Genomic DNA, 15,171 nt, shown 5'->3' on the forward strand with positions numbered 1-15,171 from the left:
ATTATAAAATTATTAATTCCATCTACTAACTAACTAACTAATGAATTAATTTTATTCAAACAATTTTCACTACATAAATATATGCAAATAATAGGGGGGAAATAATTTCAATCCAGCGACTGACACCCTTTCTAACTCAGCAATAAACAACAACATATGCAAATAATAAATAAAATATTTATCAATATTCAAATTTTATTTTTAGCTGCAATATTTTAAGTCTAAAAAATTCTTATTTTTTACTTTACTAGAATATCTTGTTCTTTACTTTTCCAGGTTTAATAAAATCTTAAGAATATTACTTTTCATGCGCGCATTTTTCCATATAATATAATATTTATGCGTAATTTATGACCAAGCAGCGCCAGTCAAAAAAAAAAAAAAAAAAAAGCTAACGCTTTTTTGATCTGTTATGATTTTGAAATGTCTGCCAAGTGGAAATAGGCGCCATATCAGAAGAGCTTCGACTATAGCGACGGCTTCTGTTTCGAGCGCATGGTGTTTGATCTCATTTAAACTTAGGATCCTTGAAAAAATGTGAATGGTCAGATTTGATCATTTAGAATAGCGATTAGTTTGCACCTGAAATTCTTTGCCGAGATCAACAGTTATAAGATTAACATTTTTTTTATTGCTTTTCAGTATCTCAAAACTAAATAGTACTGGAGGTGGTTGGGGAAACTCTTTGTTGTTATTTAATAGCAATATTTTGTCGGAGAAATTTTTAATAAATTTGCTGTAATAAGAAAACATTCCGACTATTCGATTTTAAGATTTAATACTTTTAGGAGATGATTAAGCAGAGGTTTAAGTCCATTATAACCAGTTGTGATCTGGTTGTTATGAATAATATATTTAAGTAATGTAATCGAATTAGTTGATATAATACCTTTATTCTCATTTAAAGTGATATTGTGTTACGTTGTGTAGGACTCCAGGTTGGGAACGGTAGTAGTTAGTAAGTTCCCCGCTTCAACAAAACCTAGTAGCCGACTTTTACTGATCGTCTAGTTTGTTTATGACTTTGGGTGTCATGGCAACTGCTAAGACAGCAGAGTTATTTCCTCCTTTACCGTGCATTTTTTCTCTTACTCGCTCGTCAGTTGTCAACCGCTTGTCATAATACCGTTGCCGGCTGAAACAAAATTAACATGCACACAGCAATCAGACGTAACTCAGCACACCAATCAAGACGTAAGATACGATGGCTTTTTGTATAAAAATATATTTTGTTATAGAAATATTTTTCTCATTCTGTACATAAATGATTTTCAACAGTTCACAGTTCAACGGTGCGGCTTGCTTCTTTTTCATTCAGTGATGGAGAGGGGGGAAGAGACGTTACGTACTCGACAAACGCACGTTCTTCTGTGATCCTTAGACCTGCTCCTTCTGCTGGACTCCAAAAATCACGTCATTATATTGACATGATTTTTGTTCGGTATTTTTCCATTCCACTGGTCGATCAACTCTGTTATCGATAATGGATCACGCATTTCCCAGTCACGTTTTAAGTTTTGTTGACAAATGCATTGGCTGCATCTGACCCAGAGACTCAGTAACCCATTTCTCTTCAGCTGACCGACTATTGAATTTGTTTATACACGTGCGTCGCCACCTAGTGCCAGCTTTACATGACATTCCGATCCTCCATTGTAGTGCAAGGAATGTCACGTTTCAGCCAAAAATGCGTCTCCTCACAAACCTTCACTTTTGTAAACAAAAAAAATCGTGGTCCGATTTCTCTGTTTACTACGTAAATATTTTTTTTAATTTGCCGCTTCGACTGGTGGACAATCGATATTCGATGCCCACCTTTCAAATCTTTTTTTTTAAGGAAGTTTTTATTTTCACAGTTATGTATCGGATGGTCCCAGCCATCCATTACATAACAATTGTACCTTATACATTATAGAGTCTTTGAAGTTTATAGTCATGTTACTTTTGAGATTTTACACATATGATGACGTTATCCACTGATACAAACGTATCTCATAATTTTTCTTTGTCGATGCCTCTTTGGAAAGCACTTACACCAAAGGAAAGACGGATAAATTGGTATAATTTTTCACATACCTCGAAAGCAGTGTATTTACGATCCTGGGCACTAATCGGAATTTGTTGATACACAAACTGGAGATCGAGAATAGTGAAAATATTATACATGGCTATGTCATCCACCATTTTTGCGATGTTAAGCATAGGATAGGCATCAAGTTTGGTAAATATTTTTATCGTATCAACAACTGTTCTTTTCTTATGGTTTTCGTTTAGCGTCACTAATACCACGGAAACACAGACGACTCTATAATGCTTTCTTTTAACATTCTAGATGTTTCCTCCTTTATAAATATAGTATCGGCGACGGTAGCAATAGGCGTTGTTTTAAGAGACAGGTGCAAGAAAAGAGGCGGAGGAGGGATATTTATGGATGGAAATGAGTTATTTTGTTAACAGCTTAAATAATAAGTTCAGCAGCTGGACCATTAAGTTTTAATGCGACTATTATATTTTTATAGAATATCTTTTCCTATGATAATGTCGGTAAAGAGATTTTACTTCCACTATTATGACATAAAGTGTCTTGTTTTCCAGTGAAATGTACACTATTGTATTGGATCTTAGTATGTTGCATAGGATCTGCTAAAGCTATTGTTTTTGTTTCGTTAGTAATATTTTACTGCTAGAATCGACCATAGCATTAGCAATATACAAGGTGCCTTCAATAAGTCTCCATACTTTTTTGTACAGACAACTCTTGAAAATTTATTATATTATTGTTGTACATATTATAAGATGACTGATCATTTTTTATGATTTCAGGTTCAAATGAACAGTAACAGCAGGAATTGAAATACACCCTACTAAAGTCTGATTGTCACAGCTGGTGAATTAAAAAAAAACAGTCTGGACGTGATGCCACTTTAGAAGATCGATATGCAATAAAATTCTGTTTTAAACTTGGAAAAAAATTGCCACAGAAACGTATGGAATGCTTCCGACTGCTTTTGGACCATCTTGCATGTATCGAGCTGAGTAGTATAAGAGATTCAAGGAAAACAGTCTGTGAGAGATGATGAGAGGTGTGGGAGGAGTAAGGAAGTCAGAACACCAGAGTTAGTTGGCCAAATAAAGAATTTCATGGACAAGGACCGTCGTGTGTCTATAGAGACAATAAGTACACAGTTTGATGCCAGTTTGGGAACTGTAGACACAATTATTCGCGAGGAACTGAAGATGCGGACGATTTGCACGAAGTTTGTTCCAAAGGTGCTCAGAAAGACGTTGTCATGACCAAGATGAGAATCAAGACAGTTCCTCACCCTCCCTATAGATCAGACCTTGCTCCCTGTGACTTTTGGTTATTCCCTAAGCTAAAACAAACTTAGAGGCTGTCGTTATGAGACAATCGAGGAGATGAAAGAGGCCGTGATGAGGGTCATTGATATGCTCACACAAGAGGACTTCCATGGGGCCTTCCAGAAGTTGTTGGAACTTTACAACAAGTGCATTGCAGCCGGAGAAGATTACTTCGAAGAGGACTAATGTTTCATGTGTGGACTATCAATAAAAGTGCCCACACGAAAACAATCTGGAAATTTATTAAAGGCAAATTGCAGCCATTTTTTTTACATTTCGCTATTGTAATCTATTACCACATTCTGCGAGACAAAGCAGGGAATGATCAGATTCATAAATTGTAGCAGAAATTTTAATTGAAGCTCTGCATGCCTTAGCCTAATGTCCTTTCTTTTACATTTTTGCACTCTGCGTTACGCACCGGACATAGTAGTATTTTTACTACGTTTTGGCCGATGTAATTTCCGACTATTTTTAGTTTTACCTTTTCGAACTTAGGAACCTTTATATCAGAATCGGGAATCTGGACGGACTTCCTAACTGAACCCGTTATTTCATCAATGTGTGAAGATTATTCTCATTCGTTTTTTACACAAAACACTGTATTTTGTAGAATATTATTGTAGAGAAAGTTTCAAGAACTTTCTGGTGGAAAAAGACCTGATTTGTCTGCTATAAGAAATGGAGTACACATGTTCTGTTTATGCTGTATGCGTTTATATGCATGTAAAAAAGAAGACATCGAGATATACGTGTATATATGTTATTTTTGATAACTGGTGTTTCGGTTTAATAACAAACCAAGCGATTAAAGGACGAAGTATATCCATTTAACCGATTTATTTAATAACTTACAGGTTAAATGATAATTCAGTTGCCGCCATATGCGTTAGGATAAAGTTTGTGATTGCGGGGCACATTTTTTATCTTCAAAACTGTAATAGCTAGGTACGTGCAAAAAAGTAGTCGGTGCTCAAAATGTATAAACATTCAGGTCCCTCCCTTTACTTAATAATTCACGAAAAATTAGAAAATTAACCAATTTTAATGAAATTTTCAGTATTTATCAAATAATGATGACGAAATATAATAAACCCATTATTTTTATTTGAATCTTAGTGAAAACGTAAGATTTTGTTTAAATAAAAAACACATTTACTAATGTTATGGTTTTCAGTAGTAAAAAAAATGAATAAATTTATTTTTGCTTTTTTATGAAAATAAGGCATCGTAAATTGTAGCAAAAAAAGAAGAAAAAGATTTTTTTCATGAACTTTACGAAGGAAGCCCCTAAAGTCCGTATTAATGAATTTGATATAACTTTAAGGAAAATTAATTACTCGAACTATGGATATTATCATTGAATTAAACATTGTTTATTTAATATTTTCACACAAAAATTATAATTGCAAAAAATATTACTACTTTTTTTAGATTACATGTTTCGCGTAAAATTCTAACATTTGCCTTGCTTGAATGAACGCGGAACTTTCGGCGTAACATAATTGTTATATAACCTTGAAAAATAAATATAAATATATATTTAAAAGTAGAAACACAGAAAAAAAATTAAATTAAAAAATAGTAAGAATTATACAAACATTCTCGATAGGAAATTACGGATGCACGGCTGGAGAAAAAATAGAAAACCTGTACCCCTGACTTCCCTCAAACTACCTGACGTTATTTTCAGAAATCCTTTTGACTTTCTGAGATTTCAACCTTCTGTAGAATCTACATTTAGACGAATTCGTTTGTTTTTGTCTGTGCGAAGCTGGATCTTTCGCTTTGGTGGTGGTGGTGGGGGGCTAATCAAGATATTTTTGTACAAACAAGTACAAGTTTTTTTTTATTTCATTCACTATTTTATGGCTTTACTTTAGTAATTATCTCTGAAATAGATCTAGAAACCTAATATTTATCTTTCAAAGGATTTTTACAATGAATATATTAATTCAAAATTTAGCTGAATTTTCCAACCTCCGAATGTCGCTGTGAAAACATTTTTCATTATAACTTCTTTTTTGCACGTGTACAAATATTTTTTTACGTTTGGAAAATTAATCTTAGGCTTTAATCTTTCAAATACAACCAAAAATTTGTTGGAAATCTGCAAAGCATTATGACAAACCGGTTTTCAAAACTATTTCCACCTTTGTTTCCGCCATTATTGCCAGTACATGGTAATGGCTGACCTTCATTCCAAAGATAAATAACACTCCCTTCTGGATGCAAGGGAAATAACTTAATCCTTTGCATGTTTTTTATGATTTTTATTTTAGGCAGCTTGTGGGGGTATTGAATATTGTCCACATAAAAAACGCTTTGTCTAACTTTGAACGCGTAGTGGGGCAAATAATGTTAAAAGAACCGTTTTAATACTTACTGCAGTTCATATCAGCACGTGATGCGAGGGGTACGTTATAATTTCCGATGCGCATGCCATCTTTCCACACACAATAGCAACTGCGAAAAAAAGAATGGAGAAAACGTAACAGATATAATTGTATTCATATCGCTTCTTTTTTGAACTACTGTCCTTATAAAGATTTACTAATTTTTTACCACGCTCTGAAAAATGTGATTTTTGGTCTTATTCCGGTACATAATATATTTATGTACGGCTACAATTTTCATGTAAATCTACAAAACAACTAATTTATAAATATTGTAAGATATTGTGAACCTGGAGTAAAGAGGCATCTGTAGACACAACGGACTAGAAAAAATATTCGCTGAGTTTATAAAATGCGTCCAACAAGTTTTTCAAATGATGTTTATGACAATGATTTTATGTGGACTAAAGAAATAACAATATTCCAAAGTTGTCATAAAGCTGACTGACAATTACTAACAGATTAAATGGTTTGATAAGTATCGGTTGATAGAGGTGTGTAATCTAATTTTTAACCTTTTTTTACTTTGATGACATTTCTGGAAATTCGTCTTTTCTAAAATCAAACCATGTAATGGGGTTTGATCGAAATTGGAATAAGAATTTTAGACATAAGGTTTAATATAAATATATCTTGATTTTAATCTTTTTAAAGGGCATAAAAGTGGTGCAAAACTGTTCGGTGAATTCATTTTAACCATTCTGCGACGGTGTTCAGAATATATTTGGTCGAAACTGCTGATATTTATAAAAAAGAGTCGATCGTCTTACTGTGTGTTATTGCATTGAACAGCGTGTGAGGAATCTTTCGTCAGAGACGCTGCCTTGTATTCTTTCCTGCACATCCCTGGAAAATAAAAACAGCCAAAAAATTTGATCAAACTTAAATGAAATTAAAGTTTAAAAATATTAAATTTAATAAAGTAGATGTATTTGTTTATATGGCGTTAATCTGTGTTACTTGTCTACCATAGGTTGGTGGGGAGGAGGCAATGTTTCTATTGTATCGCTCTCATCGGCCAAAAACCAACTACCTAAAAGAATAACACAATAAACTTTTGATCTCGATCACTATGAAGAAATAAATTATTTCACTTTTATGCATTATTTATTGTAAAAAAACTTTATGATATTTTTCATATGCCAGTTGCTACTTATCAAGGCCTGAAGTTCACTCGAGGATACGGATTAATGATTTTAAGCTGATTGGTGAGATAACAGCATAATGATCGGTAGTGGTAGAAATTGGATAGAATTTTTATTTATTATGGAGACGGCTCAACAAAAACTTGTTTACATTGAACTTGAAAACAACCATGCTGTAATCAACTGGAAAGCAGATCCATGGTATAGAGTTCCACAGGCGGGAAGTTCTAGATAGGGAAATGGAAGTTTCTTCAATATAATATATTGCTACTGTAAACAATTTGCATAAATTTAAGTTTATTTATAAAATATGTGTGACCAGTTTTTACACACTATACTTCGAGTTGCAGTACAACATATATAGATAGATACATGCATATATGCACATATATATAATAAATTCCACAGCCAAACAACGTCGCAGCCTACAAGAGCCATGACAGTCAACGAACCGGAAGTCCTCATTTGGGCTCATCAGTTAGACACATCCGAACTCAGGATTCGAAACACGAGTCTCTTGCATGCGAGGCAAGCACTCTACCAACTGAGCAAAAGCCCCGAACACAAGCATTTCTATTAACCAACACAGATCAAGCAAACCGCGCCGTTTCACTATTGTAAGTAATTTAAATGTAATTTGAACTGAAGCATTTAAAAGGTTGATTGTTTTTGTTTTACGGCACATCAACCCTTTTCAGGTTATTTAATGCCGAATCCAAAGATTTTGAAGAAATTTTTTTTAATAGAATATATTTGTTGTTTTCAAGTCGGTTTCTATTTAACCCATAGTTAGGACCCTTACAGGTACTACCACACCGGGTCAGAGCGGACCTGGGAGCAATGGTAATTAAAGGGTGGCTCCACACTCCCCAAAACCCGCAAGCTGGGACCTCACCATTGGATATAGTTTAAGGTCATATCCAGGACCGCATATAAAAGCATCCAGATTTTAAACGAAACAGTAATCAAAAGCTGAAGAAGACTGAAGAAAATCAGTCGAAAACACTTGCAAATTACCAATTATCTTTGAAATAGACCCAGAAAACTAATATTTATCTCTTAAAAGAGTTTTACAATGAATTTATTTAACTTCAAAATTTAGTTTAATTGGCAAGCTCGGCATGAAAAAATTTTTCATAACTTTTTTTCATGTGTACAAATATTTTTTTTCCTTTGGGAAATTAAGTTTAGTCCTTAATCTTTCAAATACAATCAAAAAGTTGTCGGAAACCTACAAAAAAAAATTATGATAAATCGGCTTTCAAAACTAGGTTCCCCTATTCTTCGTTTATTTTTCCCCGTACCAAAAAAATGGATATTAGCAGCTAATCGAATATTGTGGATCATCTTTTTACTATTCAGGAAATTAAAGATTCAATTAGATTCCTATTTCAGTCACTTAAATTATTTAGTGTGAAATGAGTTTAGGAATTTATATCAACACCTAAATATTATTTTTACTTTAAAAATAGAATTAATGCACTAAGTTAGGGAAAATCTGCATAGAATGTTCTGCTTTACGGTTGTTGTAAAAATGGAACGGAAATTTAAATTTCGTTCCCTTTTAAATTCGGTACATTTTTACATTACGTCCAACTCATCGTTCACATTTGACATGTCAACTTTTATAGGTTTTCGGGTATGCTGACAAGGTTAGGGGTGTCTATTCCGAAAGCCGTTCTAAACATGGGGAGGTTGGGGATGTTTATTCTGAGAGCCGTTAGATTGGTATATTGTTATGGTTATTGTTATATTATATCGTTATGGGTAGATTGGAGTGTTTATTCGTTGTAAACGTACCCGAAAACCTATAAATATCGATATTTCCAATGTGAACGGTAAGTTGGACTTATGTAAAAAAAATAAGACAAAGATATACCAAACTGACTTTTTTCGTTAAAAAATGGAATTATTTCCCTTTTGTTAATAACTTTTCTTTAAAAAATATTTTGTGTTTTATATATATAAAGTACAATTGTTGAATGTTATACTTTTGATTATATTCGTTTTTTGGGGGGGGGGCACAATTTAAAAAAAAGATTAAAACGGAGGGAAATTTAAGTTTCCGTTCCATTTTTACAACAACCGTAAACAGCGCATACTCAGCAAGATTTATCGCATGTTATAAACATCTAGATCTACTTACATTACATAAAATACCGAGCGACCCATAAAAATCTGGTAGCTGAGCGTCAAATCTGCTTACAATATTGAGAAAAAAAAAAGGAAAAAAATAGAACCACTCCTAGACATACTGGCAATAATTTGGTTTCGTCCTTCCCTTGAGTGTTTTCAATAAGGGGGGGGGTTGATTTACTAGCATTTGTATTAGAAGCTGAGCACTTTTTAAAGTTATTTAATTGTTAAATTTTTTGCATTTTGGTTAAATTTGTTAGTTTGAAATCGTTGACAGCCCACTCAAAAATTGAACAAAAGACGAAATTCAAAAGAATGGTACTTATGCAGTATGTGACCCGCCTCCGGATTCCAATTATGGTTAGGGTTCGATCGGCAATCACTGGATTCAAATGTTGAAACACTAAATCAACTTTTTATTTATTTTTTTTGCATAAAAAATTAATTAATGATGGGAGTATTTTTTCTGTTTATTTTCTTAACATCTGTTGACAAAAGAATTATTTGTACATTCTCTAGAAAAAAGATAAAACTTTTCTCTACTTTCACCTAACTATTTACAATGTTCATATAAAGCATTCATCTGTTCTTTTTATAAGAGGAATTACGTTTTCAAAAAGAAACGTTTACGTTTCGTAAAAAAGAAGTGCAAGTTTTCCTGAAAAAAAAAAATTTTTCACCAAACAATTTATGGTAAAAAATTAATCTTTTTTGTGACCCCCCCCCTTCCCAACTTTTCTTGATAAAAAAAATTGCAAAATATAATAAAAGTAGATAAACAATACAAAATGCAATTTTTCTTGAGGAGTGTGTTCCATTTTAACAAAGTGAGTCACGAAAACGCATGGCCGGGTACGGCTAGTGTATATATATATATATATATATATATATATATATATATATATATATATATATATATATATATATATATATATATATATATATGTATAAATTTATGTGTGTATATATATATATATATATATATATATATATATATATATATATGTATGTATGTAAGGCGAATGAACTCTTTTTCTGGGTCAACAGCCAACTAGCACCGTATATATTTGTGTGTGTACATATGTGTATTGGGGTGGAGAAGGCTCCCGTAAGCCGTGGTGAAGGCAACCTTTCTAGGAGAAGCAAATCTCTGATTTAAAAAACCATAAAGCGGAAGACCATTACCCGCATTGAGGGAGTGGCACTCGTCTGACAAGACGTTGCAATTATCATGTATATATATATATATATATATATATATATATATATATATATATATATATATATATATATGAGTACCCGTTGTTGACTGGGTTAAAAAAGTCTTCAAAAATGGTTTCTTATTTATCAAAGTATGTAAATAGATAGATTCAAACTATTGAGGCACCTAAAGCAAAGCAATCTCCTCAAACGAACATGATGGGGCGTTAGTGGGAATCTTTATAGAAACAAACGTATGAACACTAATTAGGGCTACCAATTATAAATGACTCTCATGGGGATCCACTTCCATTGATGTGAGTGAGCGATGTAACCCTTAAATACCTCACTCTCCTCATGGTGAAATTATCATGACAAGTTCCCTATCTCTACATCAAACAATGTGAGCGTGCATACGGTTCCCATTTATGACACCCCTAGGGCCCCCATCCTGTTGGTTAGAGTGAACTGTCTAACACATCAAAATCTCTCCCCACCCCATAGTGGGTTATCCTTCCATATAAGTGTGTACACCAAACGATGTGAGCGTGCACAGGGTTTCCAGTTATAAATTACCCCTCATGAGGTTCCACCCCCGTTGGGGGGAGCGATGTAACCCATCAAAGCCTTTCCCTCCCATGAGTGATTATCCTGCCAAATGTTATAGCTCTACGTGAGACGGTGTGAGCGTGCATAGCATAGGGTTTCTCCCTTAAGGTCCCGCCTTCGTTGGTGGGGGTAATTTTATCACCCCTATTTTTGACCTTGATATCTCTGCTATCATTTTATGACGTCAGTTTAGTATAATAGTAAACCATAGAAGAGCCTATTCGTGTACAGACATAGAGCTTTATTATATAGATATATTTCGCTTAGTCTCCCCGTTCCTCTTCCTCTGGGAAACTACTGAGCTGAGCTGGCTGAAATTTATATGTGTTTATGATAAGGTGTAGCAAACTAATATTCACATCTATAATCATTCATTAAATGCTGTTGAGTTAAGGATTAATAGGAATTAATTAATGTTTTGCTATGTACAATGTATAATAAAGAGTTGACATATTCTTTAGGGTCATTTAAAATCATTTTGCCAACAAATGCGTTTATTTGTACATGTATTGTCTAAATAATGGTCGAAATTCAAGTAGTCATAGTTATGTGCAACAAACTTAATACCAGATAAGAGAAACGCCTTATACAAAAGAAACTTACCTTAATAAGAAGAAGTAATTTACTAACTTTTATTTTATTAGGAGAAACATTCTGATAAGGACAAAAACATAAGAAACATCGAAATTCAGCATTTCAGTATTAAATACACAAAATATATAAATCTATATAAAACAGTTAATGTATGTTTGTATGTCTGTGTGAAAATATTTAACCAATAAACTCTTAAACTACTGGTTACATAATACTGACATTAACAGGAAATAGTAATCATACACTAAGGATGTTTTATAACAAATGAACTCTTTGTTTGAATGGATGACGTATACAGAAATATGGTGCAAAGTTAAAATGCAAAATGCCTATTTCAATTTGTCGACATATTTCCATTATTTCTGCGCATGTACAAATTCATTCATAGCTTAAAGTGGTTTACTTTTAAATCATTCTTATATTTCCGTCGATAGCTCAAACCGTAGGGAACGTGGTTGGAACGCTAGATCTTTTGGTTTTAATTCCTGTTGATGGCACCAAGTCATTTTTTTTCACTTTTGAAATCAGTACTATATATATATATATAATCAATATATATAATATATATAATCAATATATATATATATATATATATATATATATATATATATATATATATATATATATATATAATCAAAACAAAAGCCTTTAGCTTTTTACTTTTTATTTTTTAATTCATTATGATGAATAAGTTTTGTCTGTACATAGCTATTATTGAATTTTGAACCTCTAAAAATATATATCTCCTATATAATAAAATGATTGCATAAATTCCCCTCTGGAATAATGTGTTACCGATCGTAACTAGATAATAAACGCATAGACATTACATAATCTTTCCAATTTCCGACCCATAATTAATAACGGACCCCTTCCAAAATCCTGATCGGCTGAGCGCTGAAAATTTTCATATTTCCGAAGTCGATTCGTCACTTAGAGGCATGTTTAAAATGCTAAAGTTCTTTTTATTTTCATTAAATAAATCTTAGTTGTTAATAATAATAAAAAAATTATGCACTTATGTTTACGTGCTGTTTTTAAAATCCTATTTACAAGTTATTAGGCATGTGTGCGTGCCTATGTGCGTACGATAGGCTAAAATTCTTCTTTTTTTTCATTAAATACATCTTAGATGTTATTAATAAATATTGTGCTTATGCACTTACGTTGCCGTGCTATTTTTAGAATCGTATTTACACGTTAGTACAGTCGTGTTTGTGTGCATGTGTATGTGCGTACGATAGGCTAAAATTCTTTTTATTTTTCATTAAATATATCGTACATGGTAATAATAAAAAATGTGCTTATGCACTTATGTAACCGTACTATTTTTTAAAAAATCGTATTTACAAGTTGTTATAGTCGTGTGTGTGTGTGTGTATGTGTGTGTGTGCGTCTGTGCGTCTGTGCGTGTGTGGGCGTGTGTGCGTACGATACAAATCAATCTAATACTTGAACTTGCGTTAACCAAACTGACCCATAGCAACGCATGGCCGGGTACAGCAAGTATATATATATATATATATATATATATATATATATATATATATATATATATATATATATAATGGTAACATTGTCTGTCTGTGTGTCTGAGGAACGGTCTCTACCAAACTCCTCTGTCAATGTTTGGTCTACAGACTTGAAAATATATAGGAGATTTGGACCTGTGGAACAAATTCAAATTAGTCTTTAGCCAGTGCAAATAGCTGCTAAGGGGTGAAATTTGAAAATAAAATGATACTTTCCAGGAGTAGGTCGACTTAAAGTGCCCTTGAATGCATGCGCAAATATACATTCATAAGTTAAAGTCGTAGATATACATTTATATTTTAAAACCACTATATATTGGGTACAATATAATAATCAATAGAGAATTGGCTCTATAATAATAAATGCGAAATTAACACAAACTAAAATGTCATATTTCAGTGAATCTCACGACCGGGCAACGTCGAGAGGCCTGATAGTATATATGTGTGTGTCTGTGTGTGTGTGTGTGTGTGTGTGTGTGTGAGAGAGAGAGAGAGAGAGAGAGAGAGAGATGAAATATTTTTCACAAATGGATATATCGGCAAAAGGGCGTTGTAACCGGAAAAGATGGTTGCCTGGAGCATGTAGGCAGGTTATGCAGGACTATCGAAAGGGCGAGTTTTCAAAAAGCAGACTTGCATGTAATCAGGCTATATTTGGCGAATGCGCTTCGGTTTCATCTCTCATCAAATTATACAACTAGCCCTTCAGGTGCACCACATCCTGAGGGCAAAAGACGGAATGTTTAAATCTTATTTTGATGGGTACCATATGCGATTCCTCATAACAGAGCATACAACTAATTGGACGAACCTCGGGCTGGGAATTATAACCAGATGCAGAATGTTTCTCATACGCTTTTTTTTTTTTTTTTTTTTTTGCATATATGATTATTTTTAAAACCCGCAGACTCTTGCAAACCCCACTATATTAGCGAATTAGAAGTATTGTTGTTGAGTTCAAGATGTTATAAAGCAACTACATGTAATAACGTAATTTTCATTTTAAAATTTTATTTATAGAATTAGATTGAAAATTTTGAATAAAAACAATTAATGTTATAAAATATTTGAATAAATGAGATTTTCCGTGTAAGCAACTTTTTCAAAGAAGACTATGTTGTTTTTATTTTTATTGTTCTGGTCGTATTAATTCTGAGGGTTGATCCGTTGTGAAAAGGGCAAAGTACACATCCGATGTTATGAACGGTCGTTGTATGTCTGAAATCGATCTGTGATTGTGTGATTGGCGCGAATTTTAACTCTAACATAAAGTCAATTTAAAATTTAAAAAAAATAATGTTATAAAATATTTAATTAAACTTATTAAATTTTTTTTTTTTTTTTTTTTTTGCCTGAGACTTCCGGTGTAAGATACCTTTTTTCTGTCTTCCTTTTTCTCTTGGGTTTCTATAATTTTTATTAACTTTACGATATAATGTTTTCGAAGATTTAACGAAGCTCTTTATGCTTTTATTTTTGCTTCGCTTATTGCCCCTTCTCTTGTTTTTTTTTTATTTTAATTAATTTTCTGTAAAAACATTTTACTCTTTGGAAAGATAATTCAATAAAGAATTTGTTTTTATTCAAAAGTATATGTTCTAATGAAATCAATTATGCGATAAATATTTTACATTTTTTACCAAATTATTTGTCTTTAAATAAAAAATTTTCAATGTAACCAAATTTTTATAAGACTATAACAAAATGAATCGAAAGATAAATCGAGCCAAACGAAATTAAAGAGAGGGAAAATGCAGGCAGGCTTGGAGAGAGAGGGAGGAATAAGGAGAAATAGAGAGAGGCTTACATGACAAATGCAGGGATACGTGCTATCGGTCTTGTGTCTAAGGGAAGAAGAGATCATTTTAATTTTAAATATGAAACATTAATGCATTCTGATAGATTTTATTTCGTAATTATTTTTAAAATATGATTTTAATTTTGATTTTTAAATTTCTGTTTTATTTAACACAATTGCATTTTTATTTTTTTTTAATTTCCTTAATAGTAAAATAAAAAGATTCCTTAATAGTAAAATAAAAAAATTCCTTAATAGTAAAATAAAAAATTCCTTAATAGTAAAATAAAAAATTCCTTAATAGTAAAATAAAAAAATACTTAATAGTAAAATAAAAAATTCCTTAATAGTAAAATAAAAAGATTCCTTAATAGTAAAATAAAAAATTCCTTAATAGT

At 32.3% G+C, this 15,171-nt stretch overlaps 1 protein-coding gene across 2 annotated transcripts in view; it reads right to left on the reverse strand.

Moving 5' to 3' along the window:
* Positions 1-15,171, reverse strand: part of LOC145258253 (thyroglobulin-like) — a 58,619-nt gene that overhangs the window by 14,162 nt on the left and 29,286 nt on the right. For both annotated transcript variants that reach the window (XM_080116230.1, XM_080116231.1), the window contains 2 exons: positions 6,527-6,602; positions 5,747-5,826 (listed from right to left, as the gene is read on the reverse strand). In XM_080116230.1, the coding sequence (XP_079972356.1) occupies positions 5,747-5,826; positions 6,527-6,602 (156 nt within the window). The remainder of the gene's footprint in view (positions 1-5,746; positions 5,827-6,526; positions 6,603-15,171) is intronic.

This window comes from Euprymna scolopes, chromosome 33 (assembly GCF_053919585.1).
Source record: "Euprymna scolopes isolate OS-2025 chromosome 33, ASM5391958v1, whole genome shotgun sequence".
Classification (NCBI taxonomy): domain Eukaryota; kingdom Metazoa; phylum Mollusca; class Cephalopoda; order Sepiida; family Sepiolidae; genus Euprymna; species Euprymna scolopes.